A 21,191-nucleotide genomic window follows, 5' to 3' on the forward strand; every position below is an offset into this window, starting at 1 on the left:
TGAGGGGATGATGATCAGGGTGCTGGGAGATGCTTGCCCGAGCCTCACAGCGCACTTCCACCCGGCGTCCGGGCCATAGGATCATCCAAGTTTGCGGTTGAGAACACCCGGCTCCTCCCCCCGCGCTCTCTCGAACGCAAAGCATGTCCTCCCGGCAACACTTAGAAGCCGCTATTGGTGTTTCTACGCCGCCACTTGCTCCTTTCGACAGAGACGGCATGCTTTGTTGACATGCGGTAGACATAGGGTAGCAACGGGGCATCTCGGCGGTGGCTGAAAGGGGGAAATAAGCATGGTGAAGTCTTCTCGAAACTATTGAATCCTTCATGTGAACCCTGGGCTCGGTGTTTGTTTATACGTAAACGCATGAAGGGTCCACGCTCAATCAGAACGTCGTTTGCCGTGGACGACGTGTAGATCCTCTTCCGGCCGGCATCTGGAGGGTAAGGGGAGGATTGCACGGTTCCGGCGGGATAGGTATGCTGCTTCAAGAACCACGATACCCTGCAGTGTCGATGGAGTGCTTTTTCCCATAGAGGAAAAGAATATCCCTGACATTTACATAAACCTTTATTTGTTTACTTAGCTACAATGCCTTCTTACATCATGACGTCAAATCGCCCTAAGCCGCCTTATGCTCCAACATGCAGTGCCTGAGCCCACATGTGTTTTTTTCCGGGACCATGGGGGGCGTACATACAAGGCAGCTCTACGGGCTATTATGCCGTGCCACCGGGGGTCTAGCAGCAAAACTTTATGTACGGTAGTAAATTTCCGACGTGGTTCTCTCTCTCTCTTCCAAAACTTGCTTCTTACCTTGCGCCTGATCATAGTATCCCACATCTTTTCCAAGGCGGAGGCCCAAACGTAGAAGTCCATAAAAGGTTCCATGCATACGTTCCATGCATACGTTCCGTGCTACCGCCTTTCTTCTCCAAGCCACCCAGAAAGCTAATTAGTCTGCCCTAGAATAAAAGCTTAGTTGCGGAGGTATTAGGATGCTTGAAAAATCATATACGGAATATGCACACACCCCCGACAAGGCATTTTACTTTGATCTTCCCTGCAAGTGAAAAAAAAGGGTGGCGTTTACTAGAGCTTGACCACGATCAGGGGACATAAAGCTTCCCGGGGTGAATCCGATCTCCTTCTTGAAAGCAGATCTACTGCCCCATGCCCTGAAAGAGCTGCCTTGTTTTTGCTTTTCTGATGGTGAGGTGGAGGTTGGCAGGAATCAATGGTTCCTCTTCGAAGGCCAGGTTCAGTCATTCTCAGTGTTTACTGTTTGGGAGATGAAAGTTCGCGCAATGATATTATTGTCAAGCCCACAAGGAAAGCCGCTGTTGATTTTCTTGTTTTTTTTTTTTTTTTGTTTTGTTTTTTTCCTGGCGGTGAACAAACCAAGTTGTGATCTGAGAGCTCGCGGTGACACTTGATCCAAGCTTCGGCAATTTGACCCGATGGCAATGCTTTGAGAAAGCAAATATCAAAATAAGAAATTGCTGCACACTGTTCTGCTGCAGTCAATCGCCGATTTGGGTCTTCGTATCTCGATCAACAGCAGCATGGTCACTTGGCAAAGCTTGTATGCATTACATGACTGAGCCCCCCCTTTTTTGTGAGACTGCAAACCGGCTGAAGAAACAGGGTTGACAGTTGCACAAAATGGGGGAGAGTACCGGCGATACCGAGAGCCTGGCAACAACGTGCGGATGAGTGGTCGTTGCCCTTGGGCTAATTTGAGTTGATATACTGTGAAATGGCCACCTAATCTCCAGTCCGTGAGAGAAGAGGATTCGTACAACAACAAGGAGACCGTAATGGCATGATGCACGGCGCTACTAATTACACATTGACCTTACTTGCAATGCTCTCGGCTTCCTGACAGCGATAGTGGAGTCTAAAGGGCCAATCCATCATACGAAGCAGGCGCAGGCAGTTGAAATTTGGTTTGGGTAAGGTATTTAATTGAACGTTCCATTCACGGACATGTACGGAGAGAGATGATCAAATTTTAGGGCACTCTTTCAATCATCTAAAGTAGAGGTTTGAGTCCCAGTTCTAAACCATCGATAACTCTATCTACCCGCTTTGCAATGAATTTCAACGATTAATAGAGATGAGTGCCTAGGTGAACTTGAGCAGAGCTATGCTCGTCTAAGTTACTTCGACTCCAGTGCATCCACAATCTCCAAGGTAACTCTTCCATCCTCAGCACCGCCGACGAGCCTCACAGACGTCAAATCCTTGACAACCCAGTCTGGTCCGGCATCCACCACCTGCTCGACAGTGTGGCTAGTTACCAGCCCAAGCACTTTGCACCCGGCCGCCTTGCCGGCCAGGATCCCGGCGGGGCTGTCCTCCAGCACGAGGACGTTGGCGGCCCGATCGCGGAGGCCGAGCCCGTCGAGGCCCATGAGGTAGCACGTGGGATCAGGCTTGCCGTTCTGGACAGACTCGGCGGTGATCATGTGCGCAGGCCGCGGCAGGTTCAGAACCTCAAGCCAGCCGTCGACGAGCGGTTTCGTCCCGGACGTCACGATGGCCCAGGGGGAAGTCTTGGTGGCGATTATGGATTGGAGGAGCGAGCGGGCACCGGGGATCTCCTCTGCCTCTTTGCTGTACAGCTTGGGTAGGCGGCCTTCCATCTCTGAAGCGTCTGTGACGAATCGGGTCAGCCGAGACTGGCAGAGCATGGAAGCACAAAAGCCAAGGTGAAGATAGTCCTGTATGAGATTTGTCCCACGGATTTTCTTGTTGAACCATGGGTCAGGGCCAGCAACTTACACTCAATGGTTGCCTTTTCTGGGCAATATATCTTGAGCGTGTCGATGCTACGGCGCCCGTGCGATGTCTTCAAGATGAGCTCCGGATCCACTCCAATCTCTTTACCAACCCTTTGATAACACAAAACAGAAAGACAAACAAGGTCAGTCAATTGTCTTTATAGCCTTGGTTTTATGAGGGAAACGGGTCATGACTCACGATGCCCAGTGCATCTCAATGGCTTTTGTCGAGTCTATGATGGTGCCGTCCATATCGAAGAGAAAACCATCGAGGACAACTTGCTGCGCCGGGGCTGTAAAGGTGCCCTCGGGTACTTGTATGCTTCCCATTGTGACCTATTGACGGGGATTTTCGGGGAGAGATTGAATAAAAAGCAGGTGGTAGGTAGTAGTGTAGAGACAAGAGAAGCTGTCTAATAAGTTAAGCGGTGTGAGGGGTTTAAGTTGTGTGGCAGGATTCTACCGTATGGGTCGTCTAATCTATTCAATTGTTCTTGTTGATACGTGGAGATCTAACACGAAATCTGACAGCAGGAGGTGACACTTATAACAAGAGACGTTTGCACAAAGAGCCGCCACTGTCAGGTTCCAATACCAGACGATTCATTCAGTCAGGGCCGACACCAGATGCTGCATCTACCCGGGCTTGAGAACCCCGCCTGCTGGAGCCATGCTCTTTAGGGAAGCTCCGCTCCCGCCACACTGTCGGAACGCCGACACGTAGTGACCGCCCGGTTTGTAGCAGGCGGGTCGAGCAATAGTTCAAGGTACGGATGGCTTGAAATGGTAAGTCCGAAGGTTTACCGACCGCCCAAGCTCACTACTATATATAGATAGTACTTCTGTGGTTAATGTTTGATTTTTGTAAATGGGAAGGAAACACTGTGAAGAAAATATTATTGCGGTCAAGGTAGTCAGTCAGTCAATGGGTCAATTGAAGAAGATGCTGGACCCACCCACACACCGAACTCGACAACAACTTGATAAGGCTTTTCATCATGTGGGGCCACGCGGGCAGGCGGTCAAGTTTTTTTGGGAGACACGAGCGGCAGAAATTTTTCGCAGCCGTTCTCATCCCACCAACTCCCAGCAGGCAGGCCGTGGTTCTTTGTCTTGCGCCACAAGAGCTTCACTGTTTAATAGGTCATAACACCAGCGCCCGATCGCTTTCAAAATGGCAGGCTCAATAAACAAGCCAAAGAGTAAGTACCTGTTAATCCTAAATTTTGCCATAAGTTGGATTATTAAACTAACCTTGTGATCAACTAAAAAGAGCCCATGTCCAAGAGGACACCGGTGCGCCTGCGAAACAAGATCGAGAAAGCCTCGAAAGCCAAGCAGCGAAAGGACAGGAAGCTCGCCAAGAAGAACCCGCAATGGGTCTCAAAAGTGAAGAAGGATCCTGGCATCCCTAATCTTTTCCCCTACAAGGAGAGGCTGCTTCAGCAGATAGAAGAAGCCAAGATCCAGAAACAGGAGGAGACTCGCCGGAGGAAAGAGGCGGCCAAGGCAGCCAAGGCTCAGCAGAATGGCAACGCTGCAAAGGAGGACGGCGCAGACTCGGACGTGGAGGCTATGGACGACGACATGATGGATGAAGACATTGACGAGTCGGATCCGATGGCGGCGCTCATTGCCAGTGCGCGCGCTGCCGCCGATAAGTACGACGAGGATTTACAAACCGACGATGACGACGGGATGGATGATGATTCAGATGCCAGCTCAGACAGCGACGGTGAAAGCGGGGCGATCGAGGTCAGCGGTGGTGCAACCTCAAGAAAGGCCTTCGACAAGGTCTTCAAGCAGGTGGTAGAGCAGGCAGACGTCGTTCTCTACGTGCTGGATGCAAGGGATCCAGAGGGAACCAGGTCAAGGGACGTGGAGAGATCCGTAATGGCCGCGGCGAGTGGCGGCAAGCGGTTAATCCTTGTGTTGAACAAGGTGGATCTGATCCCACCGCCTGTTCTCCGAGGATGGCTGACACACTTGCGGCGCTACTTTCCCACATTACCTCTCCGCGCGTCCAACGCTGCCCCGAACGCACACACATTCAACCACCGCGATGTGACGGTTCAGAGCACAAGCACAGCCCTATTCCGTGCGCTCAAGTCTTTTGCAGCGGGTCGCAACCTGAAGCGCGCCGTCTCAGTCGGTGTCATTGGGTATCCCAATGTTGGAAAGTCGTCAGTCATCAACGCCCTGCTCTCACGCATGAGTGGTACTCGCGGTCAAAGATCTGCCTGTCCTGCAGGTGCCGAGGCCGGTGTCACAACCGCAATTCGGTCGGTCAAGATCGACTCGAAATTGACACTACTCGACTCGCCGGGTATCGTGTTCCCATCTACGTCATCGACATCAACCTCTTTTGTCCCCAAGAACAAGACTGAAGCCCACGCCCACCTGGTGCTTCTGAACGCCGTGCCGCCTAAACACATTGAAGACCCTGTACCAGCAGTAACTTTACTATTGAAACGACTCTCGGCTTCTCCTGATCTCCTTAAGAAGTTGACAGATGTCTACGATCTACCGCCGCTTTTGGCAGATGCTTCGGGCGATGCGACAACCGACTTCCTGGTGCAGGTCGCACGTAAGCGAGGCAGGCTGGGTCGCGGTGGCGTGCCCAACATTACCTCAGCGGCCATGACTGTGGTGACGGACTGGCGGGATGGTCGTATCCAAGGCTGGGTTGATGCACCTGTATTGGCGGTGGCTACTGCGGATTCCTCGGCCACTGGTGCTGGGTCTTCGGTAACTACCGTCAACGATGAGGCTACGATGCCCGACCAGAAACAGATTGTGACTGAGTGGGCCAAGGAATTCAAGATTGAAGGCCTCTTTGGTGATGGAGAAGAGACCAACGATGTCGATCAGGAGGACTCGATGATGGAGTAATACATGGGTGGCAGGCTGCTTCTTACAAGGGCAAAGCAGGTCGGAGATGAGGGATATGTGGCGTTCAGGGCGTTCAGGACAGGCTCGTATGTTGAAAGCACTTGGAACACACTTGTCATGAAAATTACCAGCTATGATTTTGCGAATTTGTGCGAAATTCCATGGCATAATGCTGGCCAGCATCTCCAGCATTGAAGTAAAATGCGCCTGAACTGTGCTCCCCCGATTCCGGTACTCATTGGCCTGTGTAAGTCAGTGCTTTGAATTTGCAGAGTCAGTTCAACCAAGTTTTCTTGTAAAAATTCCCTGTCTGTCGGAGTGGTAGCAAGATAACAGCATGGCCCATCGAATAAACTTTGTAGGAGCGGTGGATTACTGTAGCAGATCTCAATGGTGTGATAGAGAGTTGTCGGCTCTTTTAGTCCGTCTTGCCGGCATCTTAGCCCCGCATCTGGACTCTTAGACACTATATCTAGTGTTGTGATTGGCCATTGTGAGAGGGGCTACCGTTGCGGGGTCGTCCTGTCAAGACATTGAGCCGCTACAAAGCGAACCCCAACGTCACTAACATGCTCCGATCGGAGTCTCGTCGACCTTTGTTTAAGAGAAGAATCAAACCATTTCTAACCATCGTCCGATACAAACAAAGCCGGTTACAGCCATAAATTTGTCCTCGTGCTCGTCCTGGGATCTGCTCTAACTTTGGCTGCAACCAATCACACCTTAGCTTTCAGCTGCAATGGCATTAACACGGCTTGGTCTCACCTTAACGAGGTCGAGCAGACTTGCTCTGCGACCTTCATATTCCTCACCTTTGCCACACCAACTCCGAAGAGCTCCGTCCGCCCTTAGACAAATCTCTACCTCACAGATCAGGATGTCGACTATTGCATCGTTCAAGATTCCCAAGGTGGCCAACGAGCCTAATGTATGTTGACATCCTGCTCCTGCTCTCCTCTCGCTGTGTGTTTGGGCGGCAGTTTCAGTTCTAACATGTTTACTGTTGGACGTATAGCAACACTATGCAAAAGGCTCTCCCTCGCGAGAGGGACTGACGGCGGCCCTGTCGGCACTTAAGCAGAAGGGTGCGGTGGAAGTACCAATCGTAGTTGGAGGCAAAGAGGTTTGTACCATACCACCCCTCGAAATCCACCTTGTCATGCAGCTCACGTCACCAAGCTACTGGTTTGCTGACTGTTTGCCGAACAACAATCAATAGATCAAGACTTCATCCACGGGCACACAAGTCAACCCAGCGGACCACCAGAAGGTTATTGCGACCTACTCGAAAGCGAGCCCCGAAGATGTCTCACGAGCAATTGACGAGGCTCTTGCTGCCAAGAAAGACTGGGAGTCTCTCCCGTTCCACGACCGAGCGGCTATCTTCCTCAAGGCGGCCGATCTCATCTCCACAAAGTACCGCTATGAGATTATGGCAGCTACCATGTTGGGCCAGGGCAAGAATGCGTGGCAAGCCGAGATTGACTCGGCCGCAGAGCTGTGCGACTTCCTTAGGTTCAACGTCCAGTACGCCGAGGAGATGTATGCCCAACAGCCAGTACACAACTCGCCTGGAGTCTGGAACCGCGTCGAGTACAGGCCCCTTGACGGCTTCGTCTACGCCGTCAGCCCTTTCAACTTCACAGCCATTGCAGGCAACCTGCCTGGGGCGCCAGCACTTCTGGGCAATGTCGTAGTGTGGAAGCCATCCGACTTTGCCATTGCATCCAACTGGCTGCTTTACAACATCCTCCTGGAAGCTGGTCTGCCCAAGGGTGTCATTCAATTCGTCCCGGGAGACCCAGAGGAGGTGACGCGAGTGGTGCTCTCGCACCGTCAATTCGCCGCGCTGCACTACACGGGCAGCACAGCTATCTTCCGTAAGCTCTATGGACAGATCGGTGCGGGCGTGGCAGAGGGCAAGTACGCGTCATACCCGCGGATCGTGGGTGAGACCGGTGGCAAGAACTTCCACCTCGTGCACTCTTCGGCCGACCTGGAGAATGCTGTCATTCAGACTGTTCGAGGAGCGTTCGAATATCAGGGACAGAAGTGCAGTGCTACATCGCGACTTTACGTCCCCAAGTCGATGTGGCCGCGCTTCCGCGAGAGGCTAGCCGAGGAGGTCAACAAGCTTAAGATTGGCGACCCTGGCGACCATGGCAACTTTATCGGCCCCGTCATCCACGAGGGATCCTTCAAGAAGCTCTCGGGTGTCATCGACGAGGCTAAGAACGACAGCAAGCTCAAGCTGGTGGCCGGCGGCAAGTACGACAGCTCCAAGGGCTACTTTGTACACCCGACCATCTACGAGACGACGGACCCGGCGCACAAGCTGATGAGCACGGAGCTGTTTGGACCCGTGTTGGTGGCATATGCCTATGATGACGACCTTCACGGCGACCCGGCGGCGGCGTTTGGAAAGATTTGCGAAGTGGTGGACTCGACAAGCGAGTACGGGTTGACGGGTGCGGTGTTCGCGACCGACCGGGCGGCGGTGCGGTTTGCCGAGGACAAGCTGCGCAACTCGGCGGGCAATTTCTATATCAACTGCAAGAGCACAGGCGCAGTCGTCGGCCAGCAGCCGTTTGGAGGTGGCAGGGCAAGTGGAACAAACGACAAGGCTGGTAGCATGAACCTGCTTGGTCGGTTTGTGAGCACAAGGAGCTTGAAGGAGGAGTTTAACGCGACGACATCTGTACTGTACCCGAGCAACCACGTCTAAAGGTGGGTAAACGGGATTTTTTTTATTTTTTTATACTTGTACTGTAAGCAATGCACTATATTACAGAGGTATTCACCAATTACCTCTGTTTTAGCTTAGACGGGGGTATCAAAGCAAACTACCCCAGATTTCGATGAATTCCATGGTTTTTTTTTTGTCAGTTAAACAGACGGGTTCTATCTCCAAAGTCTACGATTTTGTGAGCACGTGACAATTATTTACAAAAGAAGGGGGACCCTTGGTGAAAGGAGGAGCCAACTCCAGATTCTTGCGCAGTTAGCGTAGCCACTGGAAATATTGGCTTTTTTTTAGGGTCCGCCCGACTTGATTTCAGGGCTCCCCTGGAATTGCCGCATGGTGTTGTGTTGGACTGAACATGTGGGCGAAAGGAATGGCTAGGAGTTAATGCCGTCTTCTGTTGCGATTTGCTGGTAGAGTTTCCCAAAGCGCACGTGAGCAATTCATTCCTCATCATGCACTCCGGGGGATGGACCTCGTATGCCAAGATGGTAGCTGTTGTATTGGATGTTACCTATCTTTTTTTACAGTGGCATCCAATTTTTGTTTTCTCTCTTATACCTGCCCGGGTACCCAGGTAGGTAGGTAGGTAGTTTTTAATATCCCCGAAATAATTTGCGCCACCTTCCACATGTGATCGGTAGAGATACAACTTTTGCAAAAAGTTGTTAAAAACATTGCTTCAGGCGACCAATCAAATTCGGTAGATTGAGCCCATGGTCCCTGGTCGCAGTCGCGTGCCTCCTTGCCCATTAAGACGACAACGTGCCCGAATACTGAGCTGTGATTGGACCCAGCCGCCAAGAACGAGAAAAAGCCAAGCACTTCTCCCCAAACGTCAATGTCCCTAGATTTGCGCCCCTAGGTACTACCTACTCTTTTCTTTCCTGGGGGAAGGCAAAAAATCACCAACCCTCCCTTGATGCCTGTCCCTTATAATCTTGGGTGGAGAAACACTTTACGTGTACACCCTCCCCCCATGGGTTGGAATTTGGAATTCCGATTTGTTATCTGCCACAGGTTTGAGCTCGTGCTGGTCTCCCTGGGTTCCGAATGGAAGAACAAAGCACGCTTTTTCGGGTTTTCTTTTTTCTTCTTTTTCCTTTCTTGAGCTGATCGCTTGAGGTGGCGGGGGATGAACGGCCCGGACAACCTTTGGGAAACTGGAAACGTGCCTGCCTGCCTAGGCTTGTGTCTGTTGAACCAGCTCGTGTGCAGCAGCTTAGGCTTTTTTTTTTCTCTTTCCAGTGTCAAACGGCAGGTAATATCAAATCGAGAAATTACCCAAGATACCTTACCTACTCTTGGGGCGTAGACAAGCAACTATACTCAAGAAGAGGTTGCGGACTAGATTCAAGCAAGATCAGGTGAGACAAGTTTTTGTTTTCCAAGCAAAAGAATCCCGAGTTCCCTCTCCCGATAGTGTGAGCCTTGTCTGATGCCAATGATCTCGTTTTATTTTTATTTTATTTTTTCCCTATCCCAATCTCTCTGCTACAGCCAAAAAGCCTAGTCTGTCTATCCAAGTATTCAGCTAAATTTACTCCGCCTCAAACCTTACTTTGCCTTGCACTTCCATTTGAATCGAAACCCCCTTCTTTTCTCTTATACCCTTGTATCATAATTGTCGGTCCGGCCAATCCTTCCACGCTACATCTTGTCAGTTCGTTTGTTCGTTTCGCTATCTCTTGCCTCTTCCCGCCCAGCGGGTAGCACGCGACTCATTGTGCCTTTTCTCTGCCTTGCGGCACTTCCCACCTGCCCGCCTTTCAAGCATTGGAAGGAGAAAACAAATAAGCCCGGCCTGGTTTTTTTTTTCTTGACACGCGACAGGGGCAACTACAGCTCGATCCCGGAGCACGTGCTCGTTATTTCCCTACAGCCTACCTACCTAACTAGGTACTTAGTTACTTCTACCCTAGGTACCTTAACCTTGCCTACCTACCTTACCCGACCTTGATCGACGAGCCAGGGTCAACTCATAACCAATCTATCCATCTACCCACTGCCCTGCTCTCACAGCTTGAGTGTCAACTTTTTTGCTTCTGCGACCTTTCTTTTTCTTTTCGAGCTTGAGGCGTTTGTTTGCGTCACTTGACCACAAGAGCCAGTACATTTCGTTGTCGTCCATCATCTTGATGAAACTTGACTTTTGGTTTCATTCTCCAGCACAAGACGTACTGGTTGTTGCTCCTCAATCTTAGCTGTTTATTGTACTGGCTATGATTCCCTGACCGCCATTCACACCTGTCTGGTAATTGGGTTCTAGTCAGATACCACTCAATAGCTCGCGAGGTGGCAAAGTTTCGGCAGAATACAAGCACTCACGGGGCTTTTACTTGGAGCTTGCTGTCCTACTATAGAGCAATTACTCTAACAAGTTGCGTTCATCTTCATCCAAGGCTTACGATTCCAAAGAGACAGACTATCGAGGGATTCTTGGAATTTGACAAGACAAGGTAACATCAACACAATCGGTCGCAGCAATGCCGCGAGCAGCGCACCCTTTGACGCCTGCATCGTCAACCGACCTCAAAGGCCAGGATGGAGTTAAGCAGCTAGCCTCGCTACAAATGGCATTTGAGCTCCCGCCCCCAGCCATCAGCAATGGCAAACCTGGAGCTATGACTGGTGCCTTTCAGACCAATGTCACAGCCTCTCCACCCGCGCCTTCACCAGAGTCTCTATCAAGTCCGAAACAGAGCCCCAGGAAAACCTCCTATCCTTTGCAAGCCAGCGAGACCGTCAAGTCCAGGCGCAGATCTTCGGTTGTCCAGGCCCAGGCCGCTGCTACGGCCGTGGGCGCTGGCGGCAAGAAGGATACCTTCGCACTCCCACCACCACCAACGAGGTCACGCAAGATCATTCAGATGAAGCCAAAGTCGACAGGAGCATCGAAGACTGAGGAGAACGACCAACCACAGTCGGCATCCAAGGGCAAAACTGGCACTTCAAAATCGACAGTCGACTCTAATGACACGGCAACGGCGGCGGCGACAGCATCAGCACAAGCGCCAACGGCTACCGGCTCCCCAGTGGCGGCCAAGAAGAAGACACCTTCGGCAACCAGCGCTGCGGGTCGAAAGATAGCTAGAAAGACTGCGCATAGTCTTATCGAGCGGAGGAGACGGTCCAAGATGAATGAAGAGTTTGCCACACTGAAGAATATGATTCCGGCCTGCACTGGTGAGATGCATAAGCTGGCAATTCTGCAGGTAAGTCTGTTACTATATCTGAACGCACCTTGTATTTTTTTTTTTTTTTTTGAGAAAGACTAATAAGTAACACATATCTTTCATATTTTATAGGCCTCTATCGATTATATCCGCTATCTCGAAGACTGCGTCTCTAAGCTCCAGGCCCAGAGAGAAGATCAGTCCACCCCCATGGAGCTCGCACCACCTCCAACGACAACTGCATTGTATGATGACTATGAAATGGATGAGGAGGACGAGAATCACCATACGCCGACAGGAGCACGCACTCCTTACGAGACGGTTCTGGCCGTTACAGGTTCGACATATAGCTCACCAGATGTTGAAATGGGCGGCGGCGGTTCAGAGGTGGTTTTATCGCCAACCTTGACTGGACAACAATCACACACACAACACTATAGGCATCATAACGCCAGTTCAATACACTCTGCATCAATCTCGCCCGCGCTAATGGCACAAGACTCACAGCGGCGCGACAGCACATACTCCTCAGCTTCGACAGTAGCCGCCGCGGCGCTGATAACAGCAGGGAATTACGGACATGGTGGACGGCATTACAGCTTTGCATCAACCACGTCGGCAACCCCATCTCCAGCATTCGGACCACAAGCATACCCCACGAGCGGTTATTACTCCACATCGAGACCAGGTTCGACGCTGACCAGCCCGGCGCTGGGGCCCTTGAGGGACGAGCAGGAGGCCAGTGCGGCCGTGTTACTTATGCTCAACAGCGATCGTCGTGGCAGTACCACCGCCAGCACAGGGTCATCTCCGGGCTCTCAAGCACCCGTCCCGGCGGGGGTGAGGGGGATGAGTGTGAGGGATTTGCTTAGCAGCTGATGATGCTTGCTGGAGGATGAAGGAACAAGCAAGGAAATCACAATCCAAACCAAGACCCGTCATCTCCCACGCTGTCGATGATTGCTATATTTGCATTCTTGCTTGCATAGTCGTCCAGAAAGGAACCCACGAAGGTCTTGGCCTACTGGTGGGGTCTCGGGGTCTCGCATGGAATAAAGTACCCCCTATTCTTGGGATGAACATGGGTTCAAAGGCTGGACCAGCCGACTGGGTCCTTACAAGCATTCTTCGTCGTCAATATCAAGCAGCGTCAGCCTCAGAAGTTACTCAGCTAGATATTGGCAACAGAGGCATAAGATGTTGAGGCCAGGCGACATGCATTCATCACCACCTGCATCATCTCCGCACCAGAAGCCTCGATAACCACTTAAATAAGAAAACGGTGGTCATTGGACACGCGTGTATATTTCCACGTGTCTGGGAGAGCTGAAGAACAGAAGCGAGAAACATTGTGCAGGCATAGGCCATGCTCGTGAACAGCCATGGGAGATTAGGGCTAGAATGATCTACCCTAGTATTTTTATCATATAATGTACCTGGTAATGGTCAAATCCAGACCAGGACAAAATGGAGGACGCAGATTGGAGAGGTCTGTTTAGAGCACATTTTTTTAAATAATCTTGTCAAGACCTACTATAGACTTAACAGCCTCTACTGATAACCGAGTAAGTGCATAACCAGGATCTGCTGTCTGAACACTTTGTTCCCATACGACATGTACTTTGTACATCGAACTTGTTTGAGAGAAACGTGTCACTGGTGGTAACTTGGCATCACCACAACTTCTGTCACCGAGAGAAAGGTGTGGGAAGAAGGAGAAGAAGAAGAAAAAAAAAACGAGAATATACATCAAAAAGCCGGTCAATATAAAAGGTGACTTGTCGGTAGAATGGGTCGATCCCCCCACACTTTATTGGTCCCGCATTGACAGGCAGTTTCAAGCATCGTACGAGGTTTAACTCTTATGAAACAAAACCCCTGCAGCAAAGGACCCTTTTTACTCAAGAAAACGGCGGAACCTTGGCACGTGACTACCTTTACGGCTACGCACCACCAAGTGTCGCGGTTACTTTGTACAGTGCCAGTGCCTCATTATTATTAGTATCATTATTATTCCTTTTTGGCCTACACCAATCTTGTCCCTTGAGACTGGAGCCAAACAAGTGTATACTGCTGGGATGTGGAGGTGGAGACTTCCAAAAGGCCTTGTGGTTCCCTTTTTCTTAATTTCAAAACTCTCTGATGATCCGATCCGCCCGGGGTGTTAGGTTGGTACAACCGCACCACGGTTATATAGAATGGGGGTTTCTTATAAGAAGGGACCGGGCTCCCGGCTCTGCCCCTGCTCAGCTCTGACACGTTAAGGTGACTCTTGAGGGGGGGGGGGGGGTTTTTTTTTCTTGAACCGTTGCCACTCAAAACTGGTGCAACTTTTCTACTCTGTACTTTTACCTTTTTTTTCCCGAGATCTTCTTTTCGATCTGCTCCTACTCGTCAGACACAAGGCTTCATTAAAGTTGAGGCTTAGTTGTGGGCGGGGTGACCTTGTATGATATAATTGTAACAACCAGAAAAACCTTCAAGACGAGCGAAGGCATCAAAAGTTGCAACCCATCAAAAAGTCGGATCATCTAGAGGAAACAGTAGCGAGGCGCCGCGATCTGTATTATATCCAGCCAAAGAGACAAGACAAAAAAAAAATGCCTAGATACAACATGAACGGAAACCACCTCTTCCCACCAAACCTGGCGGGTTTTGCCACGCCAGAGGACCAGTCAAAGGACGAGATCATCGCCGAGCTCAGGCGCAAGATCGAGGAGATGTCGACGTCGGGCAGCAGCGCGGCGTCGAGCGTCGGCGAGAGCTCGCAGAGCTGCGCGGGTGGCAGCGGCAGCAGCAGGAGGAGCAGGAGGCGGCGGAACCGGAACAAGGGGGCGCTCATGACCACAACGGTGCCGTTTCAGCAGCAGCAAGAACAATACGAACAACAACAACAAAAACAACAACAACAGCAACAGCAACAGAACAGGAGTTCGAACAGAAACCGCAACAATGCGAATACCTATCGGAGCAACGCAAGCAATGCGACCGAGGAGATACCACGCCCGACTGAGAGGAGAAAGGTCCCCAAGCTCCAGCTCGGTCTGAACCTGGACCTCGAGCTGGAGCTCAAGGCGCGCATCGACGGTAATGTGACGTTGTGTCTGCTGTAAGTTTTCTTCTTCTTTGAGTATCTCTTCTTTGATATAGACCGACAAATCCCCGCCAACTACACTTTTGGTCATTTCGTTCCCCATTCCTTCATGAAACCTTTCCCACTCCTCTCCTCAATACGAGCAAGTCACTGAAGCAAAGGCCTTCCCCATCTATGAAAAAAAAAACCAGTGACGACTAAGAGGCAAACTCCTAAAACAAATACACATTACCCAAACCAAAAAAAAAAAGAGTCGAACAAGAAGAAACCCCCCGACCACCCTCGTCCATCGAGCTCCCACGACCCCCGGGTCCCTTGGTCGAGGGTGCCACCGTCTCGACGGAGCTGTACCACATGCGAGTCGGTCGGCTGCGCCTCGGCAGGCGCTGGCTCGAGCGGGACGTCAGCGCTTCGCTCACGGCCGCCGCCGTGGCTGCCGTCGCGGCCGCGGGCTTTGCGTTTGGGTTCTTGCTCGCGGCCGATTCTGCAAGAGGGCCCGGATCGGGCCGATTCCTTGCCTTGATGGTGAACTTTTGTGGGTGTTTTATCTCTAGCTGTATTCTGTAACTGGACTGGCGATTTTCTTTTGTACCTTTTATTTTCCTTTTCTCGTCTTTCTTTTTATCTTTTTTTTTAAATGTATCATTATATACTTTGTACTGCAAAAAGAAAAAAAAAGAACCAAATGGTTCATGGGTTAAACGTTAGTCGTTGGGGGATTGTTTGGCGTTCGGGGATCATGATTCACCAAAGCTTAGCATATTAGGGGGAAGGCCTCATCACATTGAAATGACACAAACATTTCGCTCATGCTCTTTATAACAGAGATTTTCAAACTACAATAAATACTGGTCTCGGATCACAACCGACATATACTTCCTTCATCAAGGCCCTCACAGCCTGTAATTGAAACGCAGCCACCGGCTCAAGAAGAGAACCACCAGCCAACAGCGCCTTCTACCCTATGCGTCTCTGTATATTACTCAATAGAGATAGCAAAAGCAAAAGAAAAAGAAAGACATGCGGATTCATTTGCGATTGAACTTCCAATAGAGCAAGAAAAAAAAGAATATAATTCTGGGATATCCAAGGAGTAGAAGATAAAAACATAATACTTGAATGGCAAAAACAAAACTGCGGAATCGGTCCAGATGCTAATTGCCAGCCAGTACCAAGTTCCATCTTATATCCAATCAGACTCGAAGGTCCGCTAACCGATTAAACTCGCGCAAAACGATATAGAAAACCAAAACGAGCTCAATACTAGAATAAAATAAAAAAGAAAACCTGTATGCAACCGGTATACCTTCCTGTGGCCAGACCGAGAAAATACCAAACCACTAGATAACTATCCCAACTCACCGCAACAAACACAAAAAAATATGCCACCACCCTCCCTCAGCAAGGGTGCACAGGTATCCTGAAACGACTAACAGCTGTATAAAAGCGATACAAAAAGACAAGTAAACAAAAAAGAAAATGGAGTGCCCAAGAGCGAAGAACTCCTCCGAATAATGCCCGGTATCAGTCAAGTAAACAAGCAGATAATTTGAATCAACGACAGCAAGTGCTCGAGGGGAATACAAAATTGATATAGGAAAAGCACAAAAGTTCGAAAAGAAAAACAAGAATAGGTCCTGTACTGAACCCAAGACCGCTGTAGAAATGAGTCGGCCAAAAAGCTGTGAGAGTGAAAACCACAATAGGAAAACAAGTCCAGAAGCCATCCCAACTGTTCTTTGAATCTTGCATTCTCATTTCATAGGCAATACATCAGATCAGCCTTCCCAACGAAAAAAAAGGTCCTGGTACGTGATGCAATGTTGCCCAAGCTGTCCGTTGAACAGCTGAACCGGATAAGCAGGCCATTTATTTGCAAAAAAGAAAGATCCATGCATTAAATATCCAGAAAAGAAGCCAGAATACTTAGCAAAGAAATATTGGAAAGAGAATAAGTCGGGTGTAGACAATCGAAGGAGTACAGAGAAATGTTGATGATAGTAATCTTGCCGCAATTTGATTGATGGCCAAGACTCGGCGTCAAATGTAGGCATCAACAGATACGCGTGCTGTCGTTGGCCTGCATTGTTTCGATCGGTTAAGCTCGCAAGCTAAGTAGGTATAGAGACAACGACGCCCAGCCGTGTGCTCTATAAACTATAATTTGTAAACCCTACCGCGTAGCGTACAGTTTCGGTTGCGTTGGAGCACGGCTACAGTGATCGGTAGGGGTATCCGAATACGGAGTATTGACAAGCCAGTCATAATCACTGCGGCTGACCAGCCCACCCTTGCCAGCTTGCTTGGGGCTGGCTAGACCAGGACTGTGTGACTGCTGGGGCTGCAGAAGGTGTCTGATGCATGTACTGTCGAGGAGTCTGATCGTACGGCAGTCCGTGATTCATAGCCCCAGTTGTGTAGCCTTGAGCCATCCCTGGCATGCCCGAGTAGGGCATGGTGTTATTCTGTTGGTTTGATGGCTGCTGTCGTAGTTGCTGCTGCGAAGATGATGTCTGTTGGGATTGTTGTTGATGAGGCGACTGTTGCGTCTGACCAGGGTGACTGTAGCTATACTGGGGGGTTTGTGGCGTCTGTGGCCAACTGCTGTTTGACTGTTGGTAGTTGTAAGCCTGTCCACTAGACTGCAAACCGCCCGAGGAGCCTTTTAGACCGGTAAAAACTTTTGTTAGTAGGAGCTCCATAATCAAGTTACAGATTGCCAACTATTGAAGTTCCTAGAAGTCATGCCCAGAAAATGATAATCGGGTAGAAACTGCAAGATTCTTCATACCTAGTCGCGGCTGTATCTGAGACTGTGAGGTCAGGGGTTGGGAGTAAGGCGCAGCCGTCATCATAAGCTGAGGGCTTTGGCTAGCAAGACTGCCTTGGTTTGAGTGCGTGGATGCGGTTTGGTGTGGCTGCTGTAGTCCTGATGTAGTGCTTTGATGAGATGCCCTGCTTGTTGGGGGAAGAGACGTATCAGAGCTCCCTACGGATTGGCTCATGACGTTGGTCAAGGAGGGCGGCTGCTCATGAGGCCTGCGATACACATCTTGCATGTAGTTGGTTCGCATCTCACGCTGCTGGTTGATGCCACGGTTAAAGTCGGCAGCGTGGTGAGCCTGAGCGTGGAGCTCTGGAATGGGCGACGGCTGAATCCTGTCCTGGTACGGAGGGCCAGTAATTTCCTGGCGAGGGGCCTTGAGTACGTTGGAGGAATAATCGCGGCTCCGGGTATCCGTGTAGTCTGGTCCTAGTGTTATCACAGGCATTCTGGTCGAGGACCCGGCGGGGGCTCCAATCATACCTGGTTGAATGAGAGGAGCCTGGGGCGCGCCGCCGTAGTGGCCTGTGTTGCTGTAGACAATTTCTCCTTGCGGCGGCCCCATTAATGCTGCATTCTGGGCTGCCTGGGCTGCTTCTTGGGCCTCCCTGACTTTCCCTCCGCCTGGCCTCTTCTCGCCTGCCAGATCCGCCTCTGTGAAACCTTGCTTCCTGGCTTTGCCCTCCCAGTAATCATCGCGAACTCTCCGTCCGTTCATGATGACGCGGCTACCAAACTGCCGGAACATGCTACGAGCCGTGACGATGGCGATCTGCCTGGAGCGGTATGAAAATGGCAAGACATCCTGGTTGACCAAGTCGTCCTTCTCCACTTGGCTCGCGATAATCTTGTACAGAGACCTGTTCTTGTTAAAGAGAAGATACGAGTCTCGGTACCCCAAAACACGCGCACACTCGGTGGCGAGCATGAAAAGTTTGTCTCCTCGATTAGGGACCAAGAATGTTCTGCATTTGTATTCACGACCTCCGGTTAGCTGACCATTTGGCATGACCTTCTTCTCCCCTGCCTCATCTGTCTCGCGTGGTATGTATTCATCGCCGCCGGGGACTAGCTGGTCAGTCGTATGGTCGCGCACGGTTGGCAGAGCTTTCAGTGTAGACTTTGGTGTCGGTTTGGGTGGCGGCGGAGGTGAAGCGTGCGACGGCGTGGCAGCTGGCGGGGCAAACTGTTGGGGGCTCTGGAGGGGCAGAGGCATCGTCTGAGATTGAGGGGTTTGCGGCGGCATTGCTTGGGGAAGTGGTACGGGCGTCTGCATCGGTGCGAGGCCGTGTTGGGAGTCGTCAAGGCTCCCGCTAGGTCTGTTCTTCATGGGTCTTCCGCGCTTCCTTGGCTTCTCTGCGTTCCCAGGGTCCGGCGCACCGTTAGCAACTGTCAGGGTCTCGCAAAGACAGGGTCTATGTCGCACGGCGCGACACGTAACGCAAGATGCCGAAGTCGAGGAAGAGTGGTGTGCGTGCGTGCGTGCGTGCGTGTGTGTGTGTCAAGGTGTACGAAACTGGGGATTCTGCGACGTACCGTCATCCGCAATAGTCCCGGTCTGAATGGGATATTCCGGAGAGCGACTTCTCTTCATGCCCCGGTTCAAATCTGTACATTAGGACCGAGTGTCAGCGGCAATTTCTTGATTCGCGATGCAAAAGACGCGAAAACGCTAGCTCGGCCACCGCGAGCCAACAATTCCCCTTCGTGACGACTGTTTTTTTTTTTTTTTATATCGCATCCTTACGGGCATCATGGTGCACATAAGAGTAAACGCGCCTGTCGCCCGACGTATGTACAGAGTTATGGGTACCTAAACATTTAAAAGAGTGCACAGGCCGCACGCGCGCGCGCAGGAGCGATTGTGACGTATTGGTGCGAACGGTCGAGCGAGTCACCGCGTCAAGCGCGGAAAATGGGAGAATGCGCGCGCGCGCAAACGAAACAGGAAATGACAATATTCCGAAATGCGTAGAAATAATTCGTCGAGAATGATAAAAGTGACGTGGATCGAAAGGAAACGATGAGGCAGTTGTTCGGACTTACCGGAAGAGCTGAGAGCAGCGGGATTGATTGTCGCACCTTCAGCACCGTTGGGCTGTGCAGGGTACATGGGGACGGCGACAGTTGACGGCCGACCACGTTGTGCACAGTTTGGCGAGGCAATGTGCTGCGATGAAATCCTGTTTGGACTGATTCAAATGCGAAATGGGGATAATTGTGGAGGTTGCGGCAACTTCAAAGACGAAACAGCAAAAAAGTGTTTGCGTTGTGGAGGTACAGAGTGATAGACAGACAGACCAACTTTCTTCGTTGGACGCGCGATGCGATGCGATGCGATGTATGGGGTGTGTGCGCGAATCGCTGCTGCGTGTGTGATGTGATGGGTGCGAATCGGACGGATGCGTGGGAGCGGAGAAGTTGGCGCAAGTGATTGCAGGTGTGCGTGCGTGCCGCAAGTTTAAGGTCGGGCCGAGGATTGGATCTGATGGGATGGATGGAGTGCGTGGTGGTGGTGGCTGCTTGCTACTGACTGTCCTGTCCTGGCTTTTCGGGTGGGTGCTAGGCTAGCTTATACCAAGAAAAGAAGCAAGCGACACCAGGACAAAAAAAAACAAAAAAAAAAAAAAAAAAAAAAAAAACAGACGTTTTATTTCCTTGACGGTTGGCGAACCGGCTTATGTTGATGTGGCTGCGACGTAGAAATCGTTATATTTAGCCATGCATGCGGCCGCATAGAAAGTTTGATATATATTCGTGCATGCGCTCGCGAAAGAAGCAAGCTTAAAGCAGTATGTTTTTGTTGATCTGGAACGGCGGTTGTTGGTCGAAAGCGATACCAAGTGGCTGTCAATTTGTGTATGCTGACGATAAAGCCAGGTAGGTCCGTCCTGGTAAGGTAGATAGATAATAGGACAGGTACGGCACCTGGTAGATAGGTAGGTAGGTGAGGCGACGTAAGTTATGCTGTGTCTAACCTTTCCTTATCATGTCGGAAGCTTTGTGTTGTATGGTAGCCAGCAGCACAAGGGCGCGCGGCGAACAAAGTCAAGTCGAGTCGAGTCGAGGGGCGTAAACAAATTCAAACAAGAAAAGAAAGAAACTGGCTAAGATGGGAGGTGAAAGTCGAAGCTGATCCCTTTTTTTGGCGAACGACAAACGGGCTAATCCGTTCATCCACATGGACCTGGATGCCCAGGAAATTCAACTCCTTGACTGTTCGCTTCTGCTCTCTTAGGTGCCTAGGTAAGGTAGGTTACCAGGTAGGTAGATTTGGTATTCTTCGTCTTGCAAGCCTGAACCAGGCAAGAGCGCGTGCGCCGCCGCCGCCGTCACTTTCACTCACGGCGCGGGGGACCCCGGGGTGTGTGGTTTTGGGGCTTGTGGATCCCTGTCACAGGTGCTCTCGGCTTGCTAGTCCTAGGATGTACCCAGGAGGTACCTGGATGATTTGAGCTGCCACCCCCGCTACTTTTTTCGTTGGTGCTGCGGCAAGCGGGTACCCGTGCCCGTGTGGTCTTTGTCTGTGCGTTCTGGGGCCCTTTCTTTTTTATTCGGACGTCTGCGATGGATGGAACGTTGTTTCTCCGCGTGTAGACAGAGCTGGTCTGCAAGAAAAAGAGCAGGCAGGAAAGGCCAAGTAGTAAGGGTGGGTAGGTAAGCAAGTAAGGTAGAT

General features: G+C 50.8%; 6 protein-coding genes across 6 annotated transcripts; 4 read left to right on the forward strand and 2 right to left on the reverse strand.

The window, feature by feature from the left end:
- Positions 1-2,017: 2,017 nt before the first annotated feature.
- Positions 2,018-3,484, reverse strand: PgNI_11755 (uncharacterized protein). Its single transcript, XM_031131719.1, has 3 exons — positions 2,986-3,484; positions 2,788-2,897; positions 2,018-2,659 (listed from the first exon to the last, which is right to left on the reverse strand). The coding sequence occupies exons 1-3, from the start codon at positions 3,114-3,116 to the stop codon at positions 2,163-2,165; spliced, it is 738 nt and encodes a 245-aa protein (XP_030976399.1). The 5' UTR covers positions 3,117-3,484; the 3' UTR covers positions 2,018-2,162.
- Positions 3,485-3,721: 237 nt separating this feature from the next.
- On the forward strand, positions 3,722-6,193 carry PgNI_11756 (uncharacterized protein). Its single transcript, XM_031131720.1, has 2 exons — positions 3,722-3,988; positions 4,060-6,193. The coding sequence occupies exons 1-2, from the start codon at positions 3,961-3,963 to the stop codon at positions 5,676-5,678; spliced, it is 1,647 nt and encodes a 548-aa protein (XP_030976401.1). The 5' UTR covers positions 3,722-3,960; the 3' UTR covers positions 5,679-6,193.
- Positions 6,194-7,110: 917 nt separating this feature from the next.
- Positions 7,111-8,403, forward strand: PgNI_11757 (uncharacterized protein; the record flags this gene model as incomplete). Its single annotated transcript, XM_031131721.1, has 1 exon — positions 7,111-8,403. One exon carries the CDS (start codon positions 7,111-7,113, stop codon positions 8,401-8,403), a length of 1,293 nt encoding a protein of 430 aa, XP_030976400.1.
- A 927-nt stretch (positions 8,404-9,330) lies between these two features.
- On the forward strand, positions 9,331-13,525 carry PgNI_11758 (uncharacterized protein). Its single transcript, XM_031131722.1, has 3 exons — positions 9,331-9,788; positions 10,824-11,636; positions 11,730-13,525. Exons 2-3 carry the CDS (start codon positions 10,908-10,910, stop codon positions 12,474-12,476), a joined length of 1,476 nt encoding a protein of 491 aa, XP_030976454.1. The 5' UTR covers positions 9,331-9,788; positions 10,824-10,907; the 3' UTR covers positions 12,477-13,525.
- A 362-nt stretch (positions 13,526-13,887) lies between these two features.
- PgNI_11759 (uncharacterized protein) lies at positions 13,888-15,258 on the forward strand (the record flags this gene model as incomplete). The annotated part of the gene is made up of 2 exons (XM_031131723.1): positions 13,888-14,706; positions 14,943-15,258. Exons 1-2 carry the CDS (start codon positions 14,198-14,200, stop codon positions 15,256-15,258), a joined length of 825 nt encoding a protein of 274 aa, XP_030976453.1. The 5' UTR covers positions 13,888-14,197.
- Positions 15,259-15,588: 330 nt separating this feature from the next.
- On the reverse strand, positions 15,589-20,111 carry PgNI_11760 (uncharacterized protein). Its single transcript, XM_031131724.1, has 4 exons — positions 19,562-20,111; positions 19,052-19,123; positions 17,483-18,871; positions 15,589-17,353 (listed from the first exon to the last, which is right to left on the reverse strand). The coding sequence occupies exons 1-4, from the start codon at positions 19,626-19,628 to the stop codon at positions 16,959-16,961; spliced, it is 1,923 nt and encodes a 640-aa protein (XP_030976617.1). The 5' UTR covers positions 19,629-20,111; the 3' UTR covers positions 15,589-16,958.
- Positions 20,112-21,191: the final 1,080 nt, after the last annotated feature.

Source organism: Pyricularia grisea (assembly GCF_004355905.1).
Source record: "Pyricularia grisea strain NI907 chromosome V map unlocalized Pyricularia_grisea_NI907_Scaffold_10, whole genome shotgun sequence".
Lineage (NCBI taxonomy): Eukaryota > Fungi > Ascomycota > Sordariomycetes > Magnaporthales > Pyriculariaceae > Pyricularia > Pyricularia grisea.

Coding starts and splice junctions, on each gene's coding strand:
- PgNI_11755 (XM_031131719.1), bottom strand. CDS start 3,116: ATGGGAAGCATACAAGTACCCGAGGGCACCTTTACAGCCCCGGCGCAG. Junction 2,898..2,985: donor ATTGAGATGCACTGGGCATC/GTGAGTCATGAC, acceptor GTGTTATCAAAG/GGTTGGTAAAGAGATTGGAG. Junction 2,660..2,787: donor AGAAAAGGCAACCATTGAGT/GTAAGTTGCTGG, acceptor GATTCGTCACAG/ACGCTTCAGAGATGGAAGGC.
- PgNI_11756 (XM_031131720.1), top strand. CDS start 3,961: ATGGCAGGCTCAATAAACAAGCCAAAGA. Junction 3,989..4,059: donor CTCAATAAACAAGCCAAAGA/GTAAGTACCTGT, acceptor TCAACTAAAAAG/AGCCCATGTCCAAGAGGACA.
- PgNI_11758 (XM_031131722.1), top strand. CDS start 10,908: ATGCCGCGAGCAGCGCACCCTTTGACGCCTGCATCGTCAACCGACCTC. Junction 11,637..11,729: donor ATAAGCTGGCAATTCTGCAG/GTAAGTCTGTTA, acceptor CATATTTTATAG/GCCTCTATCGATTATATCCG.
- PgNI_11760 (XM_031131724.1), bottom strand. CDS start 19,628: ATGTACCCTGCACAGCCCAACGGTGCTGAAGGTGCGACAATCAATCCC. Junction 19,124..19,561: donor CGCTGCTCTCAGCTCTTCCG/GTAAGTCCGAAC, acceptor CCTAATGTACAG/ATTTGAACCGGGGCATGAAG. Junction 17,354..17,482: donor TCAGATACAGCCGCGACTAG/GTATGAAGAATC, acceptor CCGGTCTAAAAG/GCTCCTCGGGCGGTTTGCAG.